The sequence below is a fragment of the Leptodactylus fuscus genome, chromosome 1, assembly GCF_031893055.1.
Source record: "Leptodactylus fuscus isolate aLepFus1 chromosome 1, aLepFus1.hap2, whole genome shotgun sequence".
Lineage (NCBI taxonomy): Eukaryota > Metazoa > Chordata > Amphibia > Anura > Leptodactylidae > Leptodactylus > Leptodactylus fuscus.
Genome location: NC_134265.1, coordinates 211,497,975 through 211,523,638, shown reverse-complemented (window position 1 = coordinate 211,523,638; position 25,664 = coordinate 211,497,975). Strand labels below are relative to the sequence as shown.

The window sequence follows — 25,664 nt, the reverse complement described above, 5'->3', positions numbered from 1 at the left end:
GTTTTCAAACCCATTCAAGTGAATGGGTTTGAAAAGTGAGCGCCCGTGAGAGTTTTGTACCTATCCACAGCGAAACAGTTTTTTTTTTAACGGGACACAAAGTGGGACATGCAGGACTTTGTGTCCGGTTAAAAAAAAATAGTTTTGCCGCAGACAGGTACAAGAAGCTCACGGGCGCTCACTTTTCAAACCCATTCACTTGAATGGGTTTGAAAACTGACTACCAGGTTTCCGTCCCCAGTCCAGTTTCTCGGGGCAGAAGACAGAAACCCAGCTGGATTGTCTACAGTGTGCACGGGCGCAGGTTTGAACCCGCCCTTATGTGTGCTAGTTGTGCATTGAGTGGATATACTGATTTCTATGTGTTTTTTATGTGGATGTTTGAGTGCTTCATTCCTGTTTAGCCTGGTGTGATGGGAGAAATAGTGGAAGTGGAGTTCCCTTTTATGACTGCATCTAGGTCAAACGTGTGAGTGGTTTGCAAGGTGAACGGATAACCCCCAGAATTTCATATACAGTGAGTGGATGTAACTGCTAAAGGACATTATATTTTGGGCAGGTCAGGTACAGTGTTGGCCAAAAGTATTGGCACCCCTGCAATTCTGTCAGATAATACTCAGTTTCATCCAGAAAATGATTGCAAGCACAAACTCTTTGGTATTAATATCTTCATTTATTTTGCTTGCAATGAAAAAACACAAAAGAGAATGAAAAAAAAGTCAAATCATTGATCATTTTACACAAAACTCCAAAAATGGGCCGGACAAAAGTATTGGCACCCTCAGCCTAATACTTGGTAGCACAACCTTTAGACAAAATAACTGTGAACAACTGCTTCCGGTAACCATCAATGAGTTTCTTTACAATGCTCTGCTGGAATTTTAGACCATTCTTCTTTGGCAAACTGCTCCAGGTCCCTGAGATGTGAAGGGTGCCTTCTCCAAACTGCCATTTTGAGATCTCTCCACAGGTGTTCTATGGGATTCAGGTCTGGTCTCATTGCTGGCCACTTTACAAGTCTCCAGTGCTTTCTCTCCAACCATTTTTTAGTGCTTTTTGAAGTGTGTTTTGGGTCATTGTCCTGCTGGAAGACCCATGACCTCTGAGGGAGACCCAGCTTTCTCACACTGGGCCCTACATTATGCTGCAAAATTTGTCAGTAGTCTTCAGACTTCATAATGCCATGCACACGGTCAAGCAGTCCAATGCCTGAGGCAGCAAAGCAACCCCAAAACATCAGGGAACCTCCGCCATGTTTGACTGTAGGGGCCATGTTCTTTTCTTTGAAGGCCTCTTTTTTTCCCCCTGTAAACTCTATGTTTGATGCCTTTTCCCAAAAAGCTCTACTTTTTTCTCATCTGACCAGAGAACATTCTTCCAAAACGTTTTTGGCTTTCTCAGGTAAGTTTTGGCAAACTCCAGCCTGGCTTTTTTATGTCTCTGGGTAAGAAGTGGGATCTTCCTGGGTATTCTACCATACAGTCCCTTTTCATTCAGACGCCGACAGATAGTACGGGTTGACACTGTTGTACCCTCGGACTGCAGGGCAGCTTGAACTTGTTTGGATGTTAGTCGAGGTTCTTTATCCACCATCCTTACAATCTTGCGTTGAAATCTCTCGTCAATTTTTCTTTTCCGTCCACATCTAGGGAGGTTAGCCACAGTGCCATGGGCTTTAAACTTCTTGATGACTGCGCACGGTAGACACAGGAACATTCAGGTCTTTGGAGATGGACTTCTAGCCTTGAGATTGCTCATGCTTCCTCACAATTTTGCTTCTCAAGTCCTCAGACTTTGATCTTCTTTCTTTTCTCCATGCTCAATGTGGTACACACAAGGACACAGGACAGAGGTTGAGTCAACTTTAATCCATTTCAACTGGCTGCAAGTGTGATTTAGTTATTGCCACCACCTGTTAGGTGCCTCAGGTAAGTAACAGGTGCTGTTAATTACACAAATTAGAGAAGCATCACATGATTTTTCAAACAGTGCCAATACTTTTGTCCACCCCCTTTTTTATGTTTGATGTGGAATTATATCCAATTTGGCTTTTTGACAATTATTTTTGTGGTTTTCCATTGAAGACAAATTAAATGAAGATAATAATACCAAAGAATTTGTGATTGCAATCATTTTCTGGAAGAAAATGAGTATTATCTGACAGAATTGCAGGGGTGCCAATACTTTTGGCCAACACTGTATGTCTAAGTGATGGTGGCTCACAAAATCTTTCCACTAGGCCTATTAATGTGTAAAAGAGGTTGTTCGGGATAATCTGATCTTTCTAATCTAAGCAACCACCCTTCCACACTCTCTTCTAAATTACTTAGGTTACCAAAAATCTATATTAACCTAGATTGCCGGGTCAATCATGTGACCGCCTCAGGCACATTTTCCGGTGACGTTCTGCTTCCGACAGGGGGGAAACAGAATGTCACCTATACTAACCACCCATCACTCCCTCACTCCATCATACTTACCTGTCTTCTAGTCCAGAACTTCTGGGCACGGGATGTCACTTCTCCTGGGCGGCTGGCACCTAATCTTTTTGATGTCTGCCAGCCGCACACGCCTTCCCAATAGACCCAGAGTTAGTTAGAAAGGGCTAGTAGTAGTCAGGATAGCTAGGGAAACAGGAAGGGAGTGTGAGTGTGAAAGGGAGGGGGAGGAAGAGAGAGGGAGGTGGTGTGAGTCAGCTCTGAGTGGTCCAAGCAGAGCCGTAGCTAGGTGTTGAGCACAGGGGGATGGAGATCGGACATGTCCAAGTGGGCCCCCCAACTTATGTATAATGATATTATCACTATACGGTGACTGTATAGTGGTATATACCAGCTCTATACAGGGCTCTGCAGATGATTTAGGTGCAGTGCAGTAACATTTAGTGACTTACCAGTGACGTCTTTTCTAATCATTCACATTTCCATTCCATTTCCCTTCCATCTGGATCACCATGGCCACTTCTTTCAATCTCTGTAAAGTTTGCAACACAGACTTCTTTGGCTCCTCACTTTTACAGGCACCTGACCCACATTGTCCTCACCTGCACACCCACCCTGCTGCTACACCCAATTATAAAATATATAATATAAACCCCATAATGAATAATATCCCCAAGTGCATCTTTAAATGAATAATTTCCCTGTGTACCCCCTTTAAATAGTAACTACTGTGGTGTGGCCACGGTGTAAAGGCCGTAGAAAAAAATGCAATGTTTTACAGTTCCTGCAAAGTGGATGGGATTTTAGAGAATTCCATCCACATATTGCCGAAAAATACACACAGTCGACATGCTGCGATTTCTAAAACACGTCTACAGAAACACTGGCGGTTTCTCTATATGTATAATGGAAGCAGAAAGTACGCAGTTTTTTTCTGCAGCGTTTTTTTTTTTTGCTGTGGCCCACTACATGGGGTCTTAGCCTTGATAAGTCCCAATTATCACTTAAATAAACAAATTGCCCCTTTCCATTATGCCCCTTATTCCGCCTGACATATATACTGGACCCCTAATGACCCTTTATATAAATGACCTCCTCCCCCCCTTGTTATGCCCCCTAATAGCCCTTATGTAAATGACCCCCCCTATTGTCCTATAATGCCCCCTATGGAATCCACACATAAGGTGTCTGCGTCCCTACGCAGGAGACACGATGACGTTATTGCGCCAGCCTGAGCCAGGAGCAGACGGGTTTTGTCTATTCTTGGTGTCTTGTAAACCACAGGCCTGAAGCAGCTTGCATTTTACAAGACAAGGATGGGTTTTAACTAGATAATAATAATAATAATAAATTTTATTTATATAGCGCCAACATATTCCGCAGCGCTGTACAATTTGTAGGGTTCAAATACAGACAGAAAGAGACATTACAAAGAAATCATTTCACACAATGGGACTGAGGGCCCTGCTCGCAAGAGCTTACAATCTATGAGGTAGAGGGGGTGACACAAGAGGTAGCAGGGGCGGCATTGCTTATGCAGAGGTCAGACACTTTTGTAATAGAGGTGACTGTCATTACATAAACATAAGACTTTATGAGCCGTCAACAGTCGTGCCCTTTAACATATGGATGGAGCTTGGACATATAAAGTTAGCCTGAAATGGCATCATATCATGTGGGGAAATGTGGGAGCGGGGACAGAGGAGGGTTAAGGGTTTACGTTAGACATTGTGATAGGCTTGTCTGAAAAGATGCGTCTTTAGTTTGCGTTTGAAGCTGTAGAAATTGGGAGTTAATCTGATTGTCCGGGGTAGAGCATTCCAGAGAAGTGGTGCAACTCGGGAGAAGTCTTGTATACGAGCGTGGGAGGTTCTGATAATAGAGGATGTAAGTGTTAGGTCATTGAGTGAACGGAGAACACGGGTTGGGCAGTAGACAGATGAGGGAGGAAATGTAGGGAGGTGCAGCATTATGGAGAGCCTTGTGGATGAGAGTGATAACTTTATATTTTATTCTATAATGAATAGACAGCCAATGTAGCGACTGGCACAGACCCGAGGCATCGCTATAGCGTCTAGACTGATAGATGAGCCTGGCCGCTGCATTCAGAATAGATTGTAGAGGGGAGAGTTTAGTGATTGGTGTCTACAGACACCAATCTAGTTATAAGTAAAGCATTAAAGGGATTCTACCATTAAAGCAACTTTTTTTCTAATTACCACGTCGGAATAGCCTTAAGAAAGGCTATTCGTCTCCTACCTTTAGATGTGGTCTCCGTCGCGCATGCTCAGTAAAGTCCGTACAGCCCTCCAACGCCTGGATGAGTTCACTCTGTTTGGTGAAGATGTGAGGAGCGTACTGCGCAATTGCAGCCTTGGAAATATGGCCACCAGCCGGCATGCACAGACGGCTCTAACAGGGTCTCGCTGTCAGAGCTGACTGTGCAGGCGTCAGACATGACGAAGAAAGAAGACGACAGACAAGGGGAGGAGGCAGATGAAGAAGGACGCCCTCATTGCTGCAGAGACCTCATTAGCATACTGGTAAGTACCGGTATTTCTAAGGAACAGAGCGACGGAGACCACATCTAAAGGTAGGAGACAAATAGCCTTTCTTAAAGGGGTATTCCCACGTCGCATACTCATCAGTCTTCGTTGCTGTAAATTCTTCTTTCTTCCGGCTTTGTTGCGTCATTGGTGGGGTTACATATGCAAAGCCAGCGGCGAGATGCCGCTGGCCCTGCGTGCACGCTCATAGACCAGTCTTCACAATGCGAATACAGACCCGGCATCCGCCTCTCTCTATTACAGCGGATGCCGGGTCTGTATTCGCATTGTGAAGGCTAGACTGGTCTATGAGCACGCACGCAGGGCCAGCGGCGTCTCGCTGCTTGGCTTTGCATATGTGAATACAGACCCGGCATCCGCTGTAATAGAGAGGCGGATGCCGGGGAGTGTAGACGCCGGCACAGATGCCTGCAACATCGCCATGCTCCATGAAGCCAGCAGCGGCAGAAGCGATGCTGTTATTCCGCTCCCGGAATAGCAGCATCGCTTCTGCCGCTGCTGGCTTCATGGAGCATAGCGATGTTGCAGGCATCTGTGCTGGCGTCTACACTCCCCGGCATCCGCCTCTTTATTACAGAGGATGCCGGGTCTGTATTGGCGGCCCCTTCCCCCCAAAGGGTAAACTACCCCCCCCCCACCTCCAGGCTCGCTCCCGTGCACTTAGCCCCTCCTCCCTCCCCCCTGAGAGCAGCAGATACATCACTTGACTTATGACCAGATAAGTCAAGGGATGTGTCAAAAAAAAAAAAAAAAAGAATAAAGTAAGATAGTGGACAAACAAAGCAGTTTTTCTGAAGCAATGTATTTAGGAAAAGTCTTACATCCACATTATCAAGTAGTATAGATAGGATCCTTGTGATGGGACAACCCCTTTCAGGCTATTTCGACGTGGTACTTAGAAAAAAAAAGTTGCTTTAATGGTAGAATCCCTTTAATGGTGGCCCCAGGGCAGCTGCCCCCCCACACTAGCTATGCCTCTGGGCCCAAGGCATCATGGTAGTTCTAGGAAAACAGAACAGGAAGATGCCCATGTAAAGAAATGCAGAAGATGCCAGGAGCTCAAAGAGAAACCCAGAACATCACTCAAAACACTGCTTAAGTGCTGTTATTAAACTATCAAAAGACCTTTTTCTAAAAACAATTTTTTGTCCAGAAAACCCCTGTAAAATGGCCCAGGATGTTATAAGTTTGGTAATAAGGTCACAGAGGCCCTGACGCCTCTGTTTAGTTTTTAATCCTATTGCTGGGTGTAATACAGAGTGGAGGAAGCAAGGCTAAAGCCGCAGGTTAGAGGCCTCCATTACAGATGTAGGAGGGGTGTGGTCACGTGCTCCACAGTAGCTTACAGAGCGGAAGCGGCGGCTGCTCACACTTCGTGTCGCTCTCACACAGCTTTATTGTCCGCCCTCTATTTTCTATTGATACGTTCTTAGAAGAGACGAGGACATTGCGAGCTGGGAGTGCTTTATAGACGCGCAGTGGAACTTGCGGAGTGGAGGTAACAGTAATGTCTGTTGTACGACTGAGCTATGGGAAGTTTGCAGAAATAGTTTGTCAGTAAGTCGGGATGAGAGGGTTGTTCTCCAGTCACGGAATTCCTAAAAGCCAGCGATGCTTTCATGTGGCTGAGGAGGCTTGTAAGGCTCAGTGTACCCTGTAGGAGGAGGTTAGGGGTCGAGCTCTCACGCCCCTCTCGCTCATGACGATGCTCTGTATTATAAATGTCTGCGTTGTAACCCTGTGTAAAATGTCGATCGCTATGTTTGGCGCGACACGCTGCGGTAACGAGAAAGGGCTGTAGACTGAGGGTGACTTTATGTTGGAAGAGAAATGCCCAGCCATTATTTTCTTCTTAGTGGTTGTGTAATCTCCTGGCTCAGGGTTTGCTTCTGTCCTAAAGGAGGCAGGGGCCTGATGTCACTACTATAAGGTCTTGGAGTTCCATTGACTGGGGGAAGTTTGCAGGGTGGGGCTGATGCTGGTTTGGTGTTACCCGGAATGTAACGGCGTTTATTGATGCAAATTGTCCACTGTGAAGAATTGTGTTACAAAAAACACCCATAGTCAGAGGAATAAAGGGGATTTCTGGGTTATTGATATTTCAGAGAGCGCTGCTTCTGCTACACAGTTCATTTGACATTATGTCCAGTTTTCACATGACCTGTGTACAGTTCAGTCCCATTCAAGTAAATGGAGCCGAGCTACAATACCAAACTCAACCGCTATTAGATAAGCAGGAGTCAGATACCTGACATACTTTCATAATCTATTCTCTGATTAGCACTGTGGTCCTGGGTTTAAAGGGGCTCTATCAGCAAAATCATGCTGATAGAGCCCCACATATGCGTGAATAGCCTTTAAAAAGGCTATTCAGGCACTGTAAAAGTTATATTACACTACCCCCCAGTTTTAAAATAAAACCCTAAAAAAGAATGTTATCTACTTACGGATCGTGCACGCTGGGCGGGCATTCAGGGTGTGTCGTCTTCTTCATCCTCGCTTCTTCCTCCGATCTTGTCCTCCAGCGCTCGCGAGCGGACACTGATATAAAAAAATGGCCTGGGCGCATGCGCAGTAGCATGCAGCTTCTACTACGGCTACTGCGCAGGCGCCCAGGCCATTTTTTTTTATATCAGTGTCCGCTCGCGAGCGCCGGAGGATATCGGAGGAAGAAGAGGCGTGGATGAAGAAGACACACCCTGAATGCCCGCCCACAGTGCACGATGCGTAAGTAGATAACATTCTTTTTTTAGGGTTTTATTTTAAAACGGGGGGGGGGGGGGGGGGGGGTAGTTTAATATAACTTTTACGGTGCCTAAATAGCCTTTTTAAAGGCTATTCACACATATGTGGGGCTCTATCAGCATGATTTTGCTGATAGAGCCCCTTTAAAGACAACAATCACATGAAGTTTATGTTCTCCCCTTGTTTGCATGCAGTTTCCTCCTGCTTGCTGGTAGGTGAATTGGCTTCCTGTAAAACAACTGACCCTTGTGAGTGTTGGGCATGAGTGTCTATATGTTAGGCATTAAAGGGGCTCTATCAGCAAAATTATGCTGTATGAGCCCCACATATGTGTGAATAGCCTTTAAAAATGCTATTCAGGCACTGCTACCGCACATGCTCCGGCGCCATTTTTCTCAAAGGCAGTACGCTCGAGGCAAGCGATATTGCGCACATACCGGATTTGAACCAATCCCGCCGGAAGAATAGGATGATGATGCCGGGGAAGAGCCAGTACCAAAGGGCATCGCCGAAAGAAGAGGAAGGCGTGCCTGAAGATGCTTTTAGGTTTCTGAGAAAGCTGGGTAATGAAGTAATTATTTTTATTTATAAAGCACCGTTAAAAAGGACCTTTCATGTTCTCAGGCACATCCAGTTTTAAACGCCTCAAGAAAGCCGACAGTGTGCTGCATTCGTCGCTGGGGGGTTTCCCTCACAGCCCAGCTAGACTGTCAGGAACACCCTTCTGACAGTGGGCTGAAAACAGTAACTGCACCGATATCTCCAGCCCTGGGGCACGTAACAGGAAAGCTTTCTAGCAGTAAATAAAACTGCATGTGCCCGAGGACATGAAAAGTCCTTTTTAATTCCATGGTGCTGTACATTTGAGAGTTTACTTACAGTACACAAAATATACAAATCAAATACAATACTAACATTGACCAACTGGTACAGTTGGATAGAAGTGCCTGTCCGCAAGGGCTTAGGGGGCATTCACACTACGTATACTGAAGCTTATTCTGAACGTAAAACACGTTCAGAATAAGCGGCGTATAAAGCAGCTCCATTCATTTCTATGGGAGCCGGCATACAAGCGCTCCCCATAGAAATGAATGGGCTGCTTCTTTCACTATGAGCAGTCCCATTGAAGTGAGTGGGAAGTGCCGGCGTGTACAGCTAGCTCTGCTCATTCCGAGCCGTACACGCCGGCACTTCCCATTCACTTCAATGGGACTGCTCATAGTGAAAGAAGCAGCCCATTCATTTCTATGGGGAGCGCTCGTATGCTGGCTCCCATAGAAATGAATGGAGCTGCTTTATACGCCGCTTATTCTGAACGTGTTTTACGTTCAGAATAAGCTTCAGTATACGTAGTGTGAATGCCCTCTTACAGTCTATGAGGGAGGAGGGATAGAGACAGTAGGTGAGGGTAGAGACTGTTCGTGGTGGTGTGGTGATGGTAGCATTATTGGAGGTTGTAGGCCTTCTTGGCTGTTGGCTGTGGAGAAGGGTGTTACAGTAGTCTTAAGCGGGAGATTATGAGGGCATTGACCAGCATTTTTATAGTCTCAGGTGTAAGGAAGTAGTGTATTCAATGGCTGTTGTTGAATTGGAGGCAGCAAGAAGTGTTGAGGGTTTGAATAGAAAAAAAATAGAATTCTAGATATTTTTTCAAATTTATTTAAAAAAAAAAAAACAAACCCTGAAATATCACATGGTAATAAGTATTCAGACCTTTCGCTGTGACACTCATATTTAACTCTTTTGCTGTCCATTTCCTTCTCATCCTCTTTATGATGGTTCTACTCTCCCATTGGATCTCAGTTGTGTTTAACCCCTTCCCGCCGATGGCACTTTTTGACTTCCTGACCACGCTCGATTTTTCAAAACTGACATGTCACTTTATGTGGCAATAACTTTGGAACGCTTTAACTTACCAAAGTGATTTTAAGATTGTTTTTTCGTAACACATTGTACTTCATGTTAGTGGTAAATTTTGGTTGATATGTTTTGTGTTTAATTATGAAAAAATTGGAAATTTGGTGGAAATTTTGAAAAATATGCATTTTATAAAGTTTGAAATGATGTGCATTACATACAGATAGTCAGACCGCCAAAATTATATCATAAATCTCATGTCCCAGATCTCTGCTTTATGTCCGTATCAAACTTTAGTCACCCTTTTATTTTTTACGGACATTATAAGATTTACAAGTGAAACAACAATATTCAAAATTTTCAAGAAATTTCCAAAACCCATTTTTTAAGGGACTAATCCAGTTATGAAGGCGTTTTGAAAGTCCCTTGTATTAAACCCCCCCATAAATCACCCCATTTTCATAACTGCACCCCTTAAATAAGCCAAAACAACATATACCTAGTAATTTAACCCTATAAGTGCTTAACAGGAATTAATACAAAATGGAGGTGAAATTTTCAAATTTGAATTTATTTTACTAATTTCTTTTAGCCGGCCCTAGAATTTGCACATTCACAAGGGGTTAAAGGAGAAAACGCATCCCACAATTTGTTAGGCAAGTTCTCCTGACTACCATAGTACCCCACTTGTGGGTGTAAACTAATATATGGACGCACAGCGAGATGCAGGAGGGAAGGCGCGCCAAAGAGCTTTTAGAGGGCAGATCTGGCTGTGATCAGTTTCAGGAACCATGTCGCATTTACAAAGCCCTTGAGGAGTCAAAACAGTGGAAACCTCTAGAAAGTGACCCCATTTTGAAAACCGCACCCCTCAAAGAATTTATCAAGTGATGTAGTGAGCATTAGTAACCCCGAAGTGAATATGTAAGCTGTGCAGAGTAAATTGGGTACACCAAATCCCATTCTATTTTCCCACTAGCTCCTATGACGCGGACGGGGAAGAGGGGCATTCTGGGGGATCAGCGCTGGTGTATTATCTGTCATAAGCTCTAAATTTGGGGTGTCCCCTGAAAACGTTCGCACAGCTTACACATTTCCTTCTAGTCGCAGCCACTTATGTCCTAATGATTTGGCGACTTTTGGGGTTTTTGTCTTCACATTGTACAAGCTAGATTTTTATTTTTATCTTCTGGCAATGTGGCCATATGAGGGCTTGTTGTTTGCGGTATTAGATGTGCTTCTCAATGCCACCATTTTGGGGCGTGTAACTTATTGACTACATTTTATTAACTCTTTCTGGGTGGGATGTAAAAGGAAACATCAATTCTGGCATTGCTTTTTAGCATTTTTTTTTTTTCCGTGCAGCGTACAGCATAAGTAACATGTTACCTTTATTCTGCGGGTCAGTACGGTTACGGCGATCCTCATTTATATGATTTTTTTAATGCGTTGCTATTTATGCAGAATAGAATTCAATTCAGGGAAAAAAATCAATTATTTTTGCATCACCATCTTCTGAAAGGCATAACATTTTTATTTTTCGCTAGACAGAGCTGGTTGAGGGCTTATTCTTTGCGGGAAGACCTCTTTTTATTGGTACCATTTTGGTTTTCATCTGACCATTTGATTACTTTTTATTGAACATTTTGTAAGGGAAAGGTGGTGAATAATCATTATTTTGTGCGGTTTTCTATGTTTTTTTTTTTTTACGCCGTTCGCCGTTCGGGTTAAATAATGTTTTAATTTTATTGTTAAGGTTATTACGGACGTGGCGATACCAAATATGTAATGTTTTTTTCTATTTTTCTTTATTTTACATAATAAAACATTTTATATGGGCAAAATGGGATTTTTGGGGCTTTATTTATTTCTATTTTATTTTAAACTTATTTAAACTTTTTTATTTTTACTTTTTTCTAACTTTTTTTTTCTGTCCCCATGGGGGAATGAAACAGTGATCGGCTGATCACCGCTTCACTACACATACACTGCAAAGCACATGTTACACGTGTATTACATTGTATAGGAAGCTGTCAGCCTGTGTGGACGCACAGGCTGACAGCTTCATTTACGGCAGGATCAGCCAGGTGCGAGGACGAGGTAAGTGAAGGGGCAGACCCGGGGTCACTGATCAGACCCCGGGCTGCCCCCTACGAACACCGGCACCCCCCGAAACCGGCGCGGGGGGTGCTGATCGGCACCTTTTTAGAACGGAACCCCGGAGGTGCCGGCGGGCATGTTGATCGCCGGCATATCAGGGGTTAACACCCGCGATCGGACCCGGTTCCGACCGCGGGTGTTACGGGGCATTGTCAGCCGTGTATTACGGCTGACACCCGCTGTGCATGGTGCGTCCGCAATAATAGTACGGCGGTTTGCGGGAAGCCCTTCCCAGCAGCGCCGTACTATTACGGCGAATGTCGGGAAGGGGTTAATTAAACTGATTGGACTTCATTAGGAAAGGCACACACCTGTCTAAGACCTCACAGCTTAATATTTTAAGTATGCCGTAAGTCCCCCCCCTCTCCAATTTTCTAAATAACCGGTATTACTAATTACTTTTAGTTCTAGGGCAGCACGGTAGCTCAGTGGTTAAGACTGCAGCCTTGCAGCGCTGGAGTCCTAGGTTCAAATCCTGCCAAGGGCAACATCTGCAAGGAGTTTGTATGTTCTCTCGTGTTTGCGTGGGTTTCCTCCCACACACCAAAGACATACTGATAGGGAATGTAGATTGTGAGCCCTATATGGGACAGTGACTGACAATATCTGTAAAGCGCTGCGGAATGTGATGGCGCTATATAAGCAAGCATAATAAATATATGTAGGTCACAGGACATCATAACTGGAAGGCCGCCTGTTTATTACGCATGTGCAATACAGTGGGTGGCCGGGTCTGAACCTGAAAGGAAGTTAAGTGTAATGGGGCAGGGGGATGGGTCAAAGAGGAGGTGCTGGCTGCTATACATAACAAGGAGTTTGTGTCAGCGAACACTTTCATAGAGTCATGTAGCGCAGAATAATATGGACTGTCGAATACGCTACACATATACTGTGTTTGGGCCACTGTGGAGCATAGTGTTAGGGGGCCACTCTGGAGCCTATTATACTGTTTATGTAATAAAAAAAAAATATATATTTTTTTTTAATCAAATTCCATAAAAAAATCATGATTTTGTCCTGAAGCTTTCTATGTGTAACTGTGATGATGATATACAGAGGTGATGATGATATACAGAGGTGATTACAATTTTACAGCAAAAGGAGAAGGTTATATAGTGAACTGAGAGTGTAAAGATGGCTGCTGAGGGTGTAGTGGGTGGGATAGCTAAGGAAACGGTTGAGTGTGAGAGAGAGGGAGACTGTGCGAGTCCGCTCTGAATGAAGCCCAATGCATCATGGTAAGAAAATACTGGAAGATGATGAGCATGTAAACAAATGCAGAAGATGCCAGGAATACCAGCATTCACTCAAAACACTGCTAAAGGTATGTGGGTGCAGTTATTAAAGGGGTTTTCCATGCAAATTTAAAAAAAACAAAAAAACAAAACGTCTGTTAGTGCTATTAATGGATGAATAGATGCACCCATATACCTTTTAGCCATTTTTTTTTTTTTTTTTTGTGATTTCTGGATGTATCTGGGAGCTCCTGGTATCTTCTGCATTTGTTGACATGATTTAGTTTCCTGCTATGTAGCTTCTACACTAGCTACCTCTCTTTCTTACCTTCCCTCCCATACACATACACCCCCTCCCCGTCTCTCTAGCTATCCCGGCCACTACTAGCTCTTCCCAACCTATTCAGCCTAACCCCCGACCCCATTATATACTTAGCTCTCTTTCTTTTCCTGGGGAATGGCTCCTCCTTCTGCACAGTAGAGGTGGATTATCCTCAGCAAGAGCAGCGCTGGGACAAGCGCCGGCTGTCAGAAGAGGAGGGGGAGCTGTCCCGCAGGAAGAAGCCTGGAAAGTAAGCATGATGGAGTAGAATGGGGAAAAGTGGGTAGTAGTAGTGACGTTCTTTTTCCGGAAATTGGGAAACAGACTGTTACCAGATAATTCAGCAAGTATCCCTGGGGCAGTCACAGGACAGCCCCAGGAATATGGCTAAATATACATTTTTCATTAATTGTTACTTAGAAAATAGGAGGGTGTAGAGATTTCAATTTCTCTTGGACAACACTTTTAACCCAATATAAGTTACTTGCTTTAAATGACGTGGTTTTGGAAAATATAGATCTACTTAGTGTTAACATTATTCATGTTTGCTTTTTTTTTTCTTTTTTTTTCTCCACTCTCCAGAATTACAGAAATACATTTTTCTACAGATTTAATAGCTAACAAGGCTTTCTGCTAAACTGATATATGATGTCAAATCCTCTCAAGCAAGTATTTAATAAGGACAGAACATTTCGTCCTAAAAGAAAATTTGAGCCAGGTACTCAGAGATTTGAATTGCATAAGAAAGCTCAAGCATCGCTCAATGCGGGACTAGACTTAAAATTGGCTGTGCAGCTGCCACATGAGGAGGATCAGAATGACTGGGTAGCAGTTCATGTTGTGGATTTCTTCAATCGCATCAATCTAATCTATGGTACAATCAGCGACACCTGTACTGAGCAGTCCTGTCCAATTATGTCTGGAGGTCCTAAGTATGAGTACCGGTGGCAAGATGAAAATCGATATCGGAAACCGACAGCGCTGTCTGCTCCAAAATACATGAATTTATTAATGGATTGGATTGAGGTTCAGATAAACAATGAAGATATTTTCCCTACGAATGTTGGTAAGCCTTATAAGCTGCGTCAATGGTGCTATATTTTATACATAATTTTTTTTACTGAGTTTGTATTGGAATTATCAATGCATATAGTATCAAATCAAAACAAGTTGAAAACCGTATTAAGTATTCCAGAAACCGTTCCTAGTAATTGGTTCAAGGAGGGAAAAAAATTGCCTCCAAGAAAAATAGTGAACTCATTTGTAGAGACTTAGTTACTAATTAACTAAGTAAATTAATCAGCTAGAGAAGCTTACACCCACCATTGCAAGTCATTTAGACAATCTATAGTTGTATGGTTAGCAACTACCTGTTGGAGTGTTTAATGTCCCTAGACACTAAATGGAATCTTTGAAAGATTCAAAATAATAATCCAATCGCAGTAAATGGAACCAGTAATTTTAGTGCACGACCTCTAACTTATATCTCATTGGCAGCACAAGAGGGTGATTTGCAACCATTGGCTAAACATGCATAGCTACTGAGATAGATAGGGATAAACAGGTGAGCTTTACTACTTCTAGTCTTGAGTATAGTAAGTTAGGTAGCGAACAGCGGTCTAATATAGACTTTTCAATTTCTACCCATGACTAAAAAAAACAAAACACTCACCCACCAGCTTTTTCAACTGATCTTATATAGTCATCTAATATTAGTAACACACTGGTAACCCAACCCCAAGTTTATGATAGGGGAAATACTGAATTTTGGAGGGAGACTTTTTGTTTCTCACTGGCTCTTCCAAATAAATTTTTTACTATACAATACATAGTAGTAAGTATTATTCAGGAATATTATCTTATATAACTTTCACAGCTGAATTGTGACCTATCCACGATATAGGAAATGTATGTATAGATAAATTTAGTAATAGTATGCAAAAGAATATTGTTGTTGACAGTAAGTTACAAACTGGGTAAGGAAGGGGTAATACCTAGATATGGAATGGCGTCATCAGTGCATTGGTTCTGACCGTTATCTTTTAGCTGCTGAATCACTTCTATGATAAGGCCATATTGCAAAGAAGTGATTTTAGTTTGTTTTACTTTTATAATAACTAATGGAGCCGAAGACTTGAATGATTGCAGACACGTTGAGGAGGGATACAGTGAGGTTAGTAAGTCATTGACAAAAAGTCCAATGATGTTCACGGGTACAATTGCAGTACTGTTGATTTGGGCAAAGGAGCGAAAAACAAGGTGCAGAGGGGGCACCCTTGCCTCGTGCCATTAGTAATATTAAATATGGAGTGTTATGCCTTTAAATAACAGATGAGAGCTGGCTGGCTTGCTGCTCTCTACCAAAATGCCATACGGCCACTATGTAAGTTTGAAGTGCTGTCGTTATGACTAAATAGTTGCATATGCTCCCTAAATTTAAGGGTGCTTTCACATCACGTTTTGTAGGTCCGCCTGACTGACACGTTTTTACAGTTTTTTACCTTATAAAAACGTGTCAGTCAGTAGACCCATTGACTCCAATGAAAAAAAATACTTCGTTGTAGCTTGAAAATGTCCCTCTCCGCTATTTCTAACGGACAGAAAAGCGTGTTCTACTCCGCTTTTCTGTCATTTAAACATAACGTATCCGTGAGGGTTCAGTGTCCCTTCCCATTAGTTTCCTATGTGAGCAGATGCCAGCACTGTGCATCCGTTTACTACAGTCTGTTAGAGCCTCTCACTTCATTCACTGAATAGGAGCTTCTCCCTCATTACCATAACCCCGCCCCTTATCTCCATGCAGAAACCGCAGGGTCTTGTGGGATGAAGAAGCTGGAGTTCAGCGTAAAGTAAGTCCAATCCCTTCCTCCCTTCCCTGTTCCCAGCAAGAGTGATAATATCATTGTGCTGCCCTCCTTCCTCCACCTCTGATAGTGTAATTGTCTGCAGTATCATACCCATGCTTTCTTCACTTCACACGTCCCGCCCCCTCCCCCACCCCTATCAGAAGCCGGTGTAAAAACAAAAAGAGAGAGAGACACCAAGCGCTCTGAGTGTAGTATTGTATAGAGCTTAATACATGGAGTAATGATATAGAGGCAAAAAACCAGATGGCCTCTCACCTGGAGTATGTCACGTTTAGGTCCAGGAGAGAGTGGCAGCAGAACCAGCAAAACACCAGAAGTACCGGAGGAGTAGGCTATAGGAAGACACAGGTCCGCGCTCACTGGTAGACTTAGATAAATGACGGGTAGTCAGATATTGGAATAAACCATAGATAATTTATTGATGTGGAACAAGAACAAGCACGACGCGTTTCGGACCACGGGTCCTTTCTCAAGTGCAAACAACTGAATACACCGGGCGAGATGCATCCTATAGCCTATCAGAAGCCGGGGCAAGCTAGCAGTGAAGTGCCAGTGAAGAGAAGCATGGACATGATGCTGTAGGCATTCAGGAGCCTAAAAAGTGGTGAGAAATGGGGAAGGGGCATCAGCAGCCCATTCTGTAATGGGCAAGAATCTTAGTCTCTAGATTTCCAAAAGACTTGCAGCTGTAATTGTAGCAAAGGGTGGCCCTACAAAGTATTGATATTGGGGGCTGAATACTTTTGCACGTCACACTTTTCAGATTATTTGATTGCGATTTCAATACTTGAAAGATTTTTAATATTTTAAGAATGAGCCTTGTTACCCTTGTATGATTGCGCTAATATTTGCCTTGCAGAAGCATAGTATTCCTTTTATTAGACATGCCATTTGTAGGCTTTAAATCTTTATTTAGTTTGGTTTAAGCAATAGTCGTTAAATGCATGTTTACCTATACCTCTTGCTTTATAGAGACCATGCATTTGTTTAACATACACGTTGTGACTATGGAGCATGTGTGTCATACGTGCCATAACTTTTCTAAGTCCTAGCACACATACGTATACTATAGTAGTTTCCGCTACAGAGGCCTGTTAGCCAGTGCAAGATCGCTTATAATACACATGCTCGCTGGTAGGTGCCACTGGCCTTGCGTCTTAATATGCAAGTGTTTACTTTTCTTGAGAAGGACTTTTTTTGTTGTTTCTACGTCAGAGTATTGAATTGGTGTGAAAATATTAAATACATGTTGTGATTGAATGACAAATAGATACTAGCACTCTTTCATTGCTTTATGCTTCCCTCAGTAACCCTACTACTGTACCTTCTTGTACAAGGACCTGTTCTTGCATTGTGATTGACAGACTGCCTGCTTTAAAACCAAGAGTTGTGTATTCAACCTTCTGTCAACTTGGCTTTCAGGAAGTGTTTGTCTATTTAGATAAGGGACTAGCCTCAGCTAAAGCTTCCACTCTGAGACACTGTTCCAAGAACTTTTCTCTACCATGCTGCATGTTAACTAGCTACAGAGTCAAAGAAGAGATGCCGCTACCTAATAATCTCTTACGCTGGGTTCACGCCAGTGTTCGATCACCGTTCTGAGGTTTCCATCTCCTGCATGCAGACGACGGAAACCTTTCAGACTGGGCACGGCTGTGAGCGTTTTATGCTCTCCGCGGCGAAACCGTTTTTTATAAACCGGACACACAGTCCTGCATTTCCGACTCTGTGTCTGGTTGAATAAAAATGGTTTCGCTGCGGACAACACAAAACGCTCAGCGGCGCTCACGGCCGGACACTTTTCAAACCCATTCAAATGAATGGGTTTGAAAAATGACTGCAGGTTTCCATCTCCTGCCCAGTTTTGGGCAGGAAATAGAAACCTGCAGAACGGAGACCCCGGGCGCAGATGTGAACGAGCCCTGAGTCACTGAGAGGGGTGGTTGAGGTTGTGGCTTGGGCAGTTCATTTACATCACACTGCATCAGGGGAAATATATTGAGGTATGACCACCCTGTTGACTTACCTAATCGCTTACATGTTGTCATGATTGTATTTGCGATCATGTAGCAGTTGGGTGGTCATATTGGCTGTTGTGAATATTGATCGCCTATTTCTACTTTAGTAGGTGGCAATTTACAGGTATATTTGGGTATTGTCAGTTACATAGTAACAATACAGGTCATTAATTCCGTTTGTGATAGAGGGGCATATCATGTGACTACGTCACGTGTGGGATTCAGTCACGTGATGTGTTGCTAGGTTACGTTTTATATATCGAGGAAACGGGAGTTGACTCTGTATAGGGAAAAGACGCATTAGGTTCCCCTTAAAAACAGCTGAGAGATGTGGGGTAAGTGCGTTTTTTGATAGAATTATTTAAAGAGGACCTTTCACCACTTTTGGGCACATGCAGTGTTATATACTGCTGGAAAGCTGACAGTGCGCTGAATTCAGCGCACTGTCGGCTTTCCCGATCTGTGCCCGGTGTAAAGAGCTTACGGTGCCGGTACCGTAGTGCTCTATGGTCAGAAGGGCGTTTCTGACCATTAGCCAGGAACGTCCTTCTGCCTCGCGGAGCCAATCGCGCTGTGCTGTGGAGCCGGGAGGAACTCCCCCCTCCCTCTGCTCACAGCGCTCGTCCATAGACGAGTATTATCAGGAGAGGGAGGGGGGTGTTCCTCCCCGCTCCACAGCACAGCGCGATTGGCGCCGCGAGGCAGAAGGACGTTCCTGGCTAATGGTCAGAAACGCCCTTCTGACCATAGAGCACTACGGTACCGGCACCGTAAGCTCTTTACACCGGGCACAGATCGGGAAAGCCGACAGTGCGCTGAATTCAGCGCACTGTCAGCTTTCCAGCAGTATATAACACTGCATGTGCCCAAAAGTGGTGAAAGGTCCTCTTTAAGTAATGTGATATATGATATGTGAACTATAATGAATGAGGTGATACTATAACGATGTGTTTGTGAATTGTGGTATATGAATTGGAATATTTTGATGGGAAATTATGTAATATCATGTAATGTTAAAATTGTAACTATAGTATGGTTATAATCTATGGTATATGTATGGTAATCATGTTGTGGACAACTATTGACATATGTTGGATGTGTACATGTTTGATGTATTTATGATAGCAAGTACGTGGACGAGATTGGAATGAGACATGGGTAGTAACAGGTTAAATGTTAGGAGGAGTCAGTAACTCGGGTGTATTTTATAAGGGTTTGGAGCAGTTTGTGTTAACAAGCCGTAAGGAATGGAGATATCCCGAAACGCGTAGCTAAAGTTTGTATTATTGACTACTGGGTCACTATGTGACGTTTTTATTGTTTTGGCTTAAATAAAAGCTATATTTTATTTTACCACGTACGTTGGAATCTGTTGGACCTCACCTGGAGCTGGAATTTTTTTATCTCATACAAAGTATATATTTGGATCCGAAAAGGTTTTCCGTGCTTGCTGTTTCTGACATGCTACTTCTTAACAGAGGGTGAGCTGGATTCACAGATTTTTCTTTGTGTATTTGCATCATGGGAAAGGCTGGGCGAGTAGTGGAGGATATCTACATGGGACAAAAATTATAATGGCTGAAAGGTGCCTGTCATTTTTGAATGCAGGCCGTACAAAGAGCAATGTGAGGGCTTTTAGTTTGTGGGGAAAATTGTACTTTTGTAATGGTACCAATTATTATTCCACACGATGTACTGGGATGCTGAAAAAAATTCTGAATGGGGTGGAATTGGAGAAAAACTGTTTGACTTTCATACAGGCTTGTTTTGACGGTGTTCACTGTGCAGCCAAGATGAATGTCACCAGTATGGGTGGGGATCATTCCACTGATATCAAATTTTTATACTTTTATTTACCGTATATACTCGAGTATAAGCCGAATTTTTAAGTTTTTGTGCTGAAAAAGCCCCCCTCGGCTTATACTCGAGTCAAGCAATAAGACCAGTAGCAATAGTAATGTATAGAATCTCCCATAAAATAGTGAAAAAGAAAAAAAAAAAAGCTTTAAAAAAATATAATAAAATAATTAAAAGTTCTAAATCCCTCTTTTCCCTAGAATACATGTAAGGGTACATTCACACTTCGGATATGCCACTGATTCTGAACGTTAAAACACGTTCAGAATCAGCGCGTATAAAGCAGATCCCATTCGTTTCAATGGGAGCCGGCATACGAGCGCTCCCCATTGAAATGAATGGGCTGCTTTTTTCTCTATGGGCCCCTTCACACGGCGTAAGCACTCGGCTTATTCCAAGCCGTACACGCGAGCGCTTCTAACTTCCCATTCATTTCAATGGGAGTGCTCGTATACCGGCCCCCATTGAAATGAATGGGATCTGCTTTGTACGCGCTGATTCTGAACGTGTTTTAACGTTCAGAATCAGTAGCGTATCCGAAGTGTGAATGCACCCTAAAAGTAGAAAATGACTGTGAAACACATACACATTAGGTATCCCTGTGTCTGAAAGTGCCCGGTCTACTGAATATAGGGTATCTGCAGTGCTCCTGTTCCATCGGGAAGGGGTTAATAGGAGCACTGCAGATACCCTATATTCAGCCAGGCTGAATTCCTTGTGGGGGGGGGGAAAAAAAAACAGTCCTTAAGCTCAGGTAAGGGGCAGACAGACAACCAAAACACCCCCTCCCCTTTCCCCAGCACCCAGCAACTACTGCAACCAAAAACCATTTTAATTTTTGAAATTTTCTAGTAGCTGCTTCATTTCCCTACCTCGGCAGATACTCGAGTCAATAAGTTTTCCCAGTTTTTTTGTCGTAAAATTAGGGGGTCGGCTTATACTCGGGTCGGCTTATACTCAAGTATATACGGTACATAGTTTTTAACCACTTTAAAAAAAATAATAATAATAATTCTTGGAGTTACCATATTTTGACATGCATGATCGCCTTCAGTTCAGTTTTATTTATTTTTTGTTGTGGTGTTTTTTGTTTTTTGTTTTGTTTTTTTTTTAATTAGATTTTTCCTGCAATGACATTGACCATATTGGGAAAAATATTCTTAGAAATTTGTAGACTGGCCGTTTTCAGACACCGGATTACCTAAAGAGTATGTGCTTCACAGCATTGGGAGAGATTTTGTGTATGGACAAAGGGAAAGATAGTTCCTTCAAATGGCTGTATATTTGATAGTATACCAAGAAAGCGGAGATTCTCTGTGCATTTCTAATTTTGCACAATACAAATCCATTTGGGGGGGGGGAATCATTTTTTTCCATTGCCATCTGCTGAGGCATAAATTTCTATTGTCTGAGCTGATCAAGCTCTTATTTTTTTACAGAAGTGTTGTAGTTTATAATGGCTGTAAGCCTACACTTATATATAGGCTGACAGGCTTGCATAGTGGATGCTGCACACAGGATCAGAAGATCTGATATGCAGATCACCGATCTGGCACCACAGAAGAGGGCCCCCATACACAAACTTTTCCTGCTTTGTGGTCCTCCACCATTTTCATTTTCAGAGTACTAGGCAGCTGCTTAGAAGAACCTATGACTGCTGTTTTTGGCAGGGTCTTAGAGGAGGCAGGGTATTTCTAAAGCTGTAAAACTTGCATTACTTACCTTTCCTAACATTGATAGTGAACACACCATAAGCCTGAGGGCTCGTTCACACGGCACAGAGGGGGCAGATTATGTCTGTAATAACCCATAGAATAAAATTTAATCATTATTTAACCTATATGGTAAACGTCGTAAAGATCACAAATGCTGGATTTAACAATTTTTCCGCCGTCTCTCAATCACTTCCAAAATATGCTATAAAATGTGATCAACCGTAGATATGAGCGAGTAGTATTCGATCGAATACCTCGCCGCCATAGGAATGTGTGTAAGTGGCCGAACACCAAGGGGTTAAGTGCATCAAATATTCGACACGCTGAGTTTCAATCTCCTAGCCGACTGCGCATGCCTAGGAGATTGACGCAGGGAGAGGCCGTTCCTGAAGAAGGTGGAGGCGGCGCTGGAGATTTCTCACGCAGCATTGGGGACGCCTCCAATGCTGCGAGAGAACTCATTTGCATACAGAAACAGCGGCACGGAGAAGACTTTTAAAGGTAGAAGAATGGCCTTTAAGGCTATTCCTATGTGTGATCGAGAAAAAAATTGGATTTTAATGATAGAATCCCTTTAAAAAGGCTCATTTCCTATATAAAATTATGTAACATAAAACAACTTGTGAATGAAGGGATAAAAGCAAAACCTATTTGGTATCACCATGTCTGTAGCATCCTGTACAATGACACTTAAACATTATTTAACCTGTGTAAACACAGTGGGAAACACCCCCCCCCCCCACCAAAAAAAAAACCAAAAACCTCTGGATGTAAAGATTTTTTTTCCATCTCTCTGACCAAAATGTAGTCTAAAAAGTCATGAATGTTCCAAAACAGTACCAATAAAAAGCACAGCTCATTCCACAAAATGTTACACAACTTAGAAGATTTGCCTAAATGTTTTCTGTTTTGCAAAATTGGTAATGGAATAACCCCCCCCCCCAAAAAAAACAAAACAAAACAAAAAAAAACTAGGAATCAGAGTAATCGTACGTATGCATAAAAGTAACATGTTACTTATGCTGTAAAATGGAAAAAGTGAAAATGCCAGCATTTTTTTTTTGTTTTTTTAAATCATCCAGGAAAGTTAATAAAATGTAGTGAAGTTGATAGGTAACAAAAAAGTCATCAACCCCTCATATGACATCAATGGAAATAAAAAAAACAAACAAAAAACCTTGCACAATATCAGAACAAAAGGAATCAAAATCATCAAATCATTAAAAAAACAAACCTAATTTCTGCTGAAAGAGAATGTATAAGCTTTGCTAGTGTATATCCAGATAATAATGTTGACTAAACCCCTTGATTAATTTCTTTGGTTAGTTTTCAACATGGGGTCACTGCCTAGGGCAGTGGTTCTCATCCTTTCTAATGCCGTGACTCCGCAATACAATTCATCATGTTGCAGTGACCCCAAACCAAAAAATATTTTTGGTGGCTACTTCAAAACTTCAGTACCCCCCCACACTGTATTATATACTCTTCAGTATACCCCCCACCCCACTGTATTATATGCACCTCAGTATGCCCCCCCCCCACTGTATTATATGCTCCTCAATACACACACACACACACACACACACTGTATTATATGCTCCGCAGTACAACACACACACTCTATCATACGTTACCCATGAAGAGCCGCCACTCTAATATAATATTTTTATAGGCCAACGGCTCTCCTTCCCTTCCATGCACTGCCTAAATATCAGTTTACATTCATTTTTGGAGTGTCTTTGTGCTCTGGAGAAATTTCAGGGGTGCAGTTTTGAAAATGGGGTGATTTATATGGGTACCTTCTAATATATGCCATAAAAGCAGAGCATTTCACATTTTGGAAATTGCTAATTTTCCAAATTTCGTTTTTTTTTTTTTTTTTTTTTTATAAATTAAATACATAAATGTTATCCCATTTTGAAAACTACACCCCTCAAGGAAATTTATACTGGGTACTGAATTTTTATCCCACATTTGTTGCATTAAATTGTTCTCCAGAAATGAATGCACCATCAGCTGCGCAGAGTGAAAAATTTGGATTTTTCCAGGAATACATCATTTCATTGCACAATATATTGTGCCCAGCTTGTGGCAAGAGACAAATGCTTCAAAAGTGGTTGTACCAAGGGTAACCCGCTTAAACTGTTCTTGGAGTGAATGTCTCTACTGTCACAATCTGTGCAAAACATATCAGGCACTGAAATGGTGAATCTCTGGAAAAATTATTTTCACTGCACATATATTTCTGGAAATTAAAATAATTGCATTACTCGAAGGTTAAAAATGCTCACTGTGCCTCTCCATACATTCCTTGAGGGGAGTGATTTCTAAAATAGGGGGTGCATTTTTTTTATTTTTGCCTCAGACACCTCAGCAATGGCTCACCAATGCAATGTAAAGAACTAAATTAGGCCTCAAATAAGTATGGCATTTCTTAATTTTCGAGCCTTGCCATTTTTGTAGGCAAAAGAATAGGGCCATATATAGGGGGTTTCCAAAATCAGGAGACAGAGCATAACTGGAGAGCTGACATTTCATAGTGCCGTGATGGGGTAGGACCTATTGGGCATTGAAATGGCCTATCTTGGAAAATATAAATTTTTATTTTGCACCATTTTCTGTGTATTTTTGGAAAGCATCTTTGGGGTCAAAATGATCACTATACCCTTTGAGGGGTGCAATTTCCAAAATTAAAGAGGATCTTTCATCACTTGGGGCACATGCGGTTTTATATACCGCTAGAAAGGCTTTTACAATCTGTGCCCCAGGTGAAGAGCTATCGGTGCCGGTACCATAGCTCTTCACCGTCAGAAGGGCGTTCCTGACAGTCAGTCAGGAAACTCCCTTCCTCACAGCATCGCCTATAGTGCTGTACAGCGCGATAGGCGCTGCTGTGATGAAGGACGTCCCTGACTGACTGTCAGGAACACCCTTCTGACTGTAAAGCACTACGGTACCAGGACCGATGGCTCTTTACCCAGGGTACAGATCGGGAAAGCCGACAGTGCGCTGAATCCAGCAGTATATAGAACTGCCTGTGCCCTAGACCGTGAAAGGTCCTCTTTAATAAATTTATTCAAGGCTTTAGTTTCCAAAATAGGGTCACTTTTAAAGGGGATGGGGGTTTCCACTGTTTTGGCACCTCAGGGGCTCTACGAATGGAATGTTACCTGAAAACTATTCCAGCAAAATCTGTTCTTCAATAGCCAGTTAGTGCTCTTTCCGTTTCAAGCACTACCATGTACCCGTGCATCAGTGTACCAGCACATATGGAGTATTGTCGTGTTCAGGAGAAAAAACTTTGTTGGTTATTCTCCTTTTAGCCCTTTGTGAAGATGAAAAATTTGAGGCTAAAATGACATTTTATTGAAAAAAAAAAAGGTAATTTTTCATTTTCACATCCCTATGTAATAAATTCAGTGAAAACCCTTTAGGGTCACTATACCTCTATACCCACTATACTCGCTATACACCTTGATAACTTGCTTGAGGACTCTAGTTTCCAAAATGGTGTCACTTTCTAGAGTTTTTCGCTGTTATGGCACCTCAGGGGCTCTGTAAATGCTACATGGTGCCTGGAACTGATCACAGCAAAATCTGTCCTCCAAAAGCTCTTTTGGCATTCCTTACCTTCTGCGGCTTGCTGTGTACCCATATATCAGTTTACACCTACATGTCGTGTATTTCGGTAGTCTGAAGAACTTGCATAACAAATTGTGGGGTTCATTTTCTCCTTTTATCCCCTTGTGAATGTGTAACTACTAGGGCTAAATGAACGTGAAACGTGCAAATTTTACCTTCATTTTGTCTTAATTCCTGTTAAACGCCTATAGGATTAAGATACTTTGTAGATGCTGTTTTTCACACAGTTATGAAAATGGGG

At 42.5% G+C, this 25,664-nt stretch overlaps 1 protein-coding gene across 3 annotated transcripts in view; it reads left to right on the top strand.

Moving 5' to 3' along the window:
- Positions 1-25,664, top strand: part of LOC142215098 (MOB kinase activator 3A) — a 59,417-nt gene that overhangs the window by 18,437 nt on the left and 15,316 nt on the right. Inside the window, exons 1-2 of one of the 3 annotated variants that reach the window (XM_075283674.1) lie at positions 6,370-6,503; positions 13,907-14,390. In XM_075283674.1, coding sequence (XP_075139775.1) covers positions 13,970-14,390 — 421 coding nt within the window. In that variant the 5' untranslated portion in view covers positions 6,370-6,503; positions 13,907-13,969. Of the gene's footprint in view, positions 1-6,369; positions 6,504-8,294; positions 8,314-13,906; positions 14,391-25,664 lie in introns of those variants that run through there. The other 2 variants (XM_075283675.1, XM_075283676.1) reach the window with 2 other exon arrangements.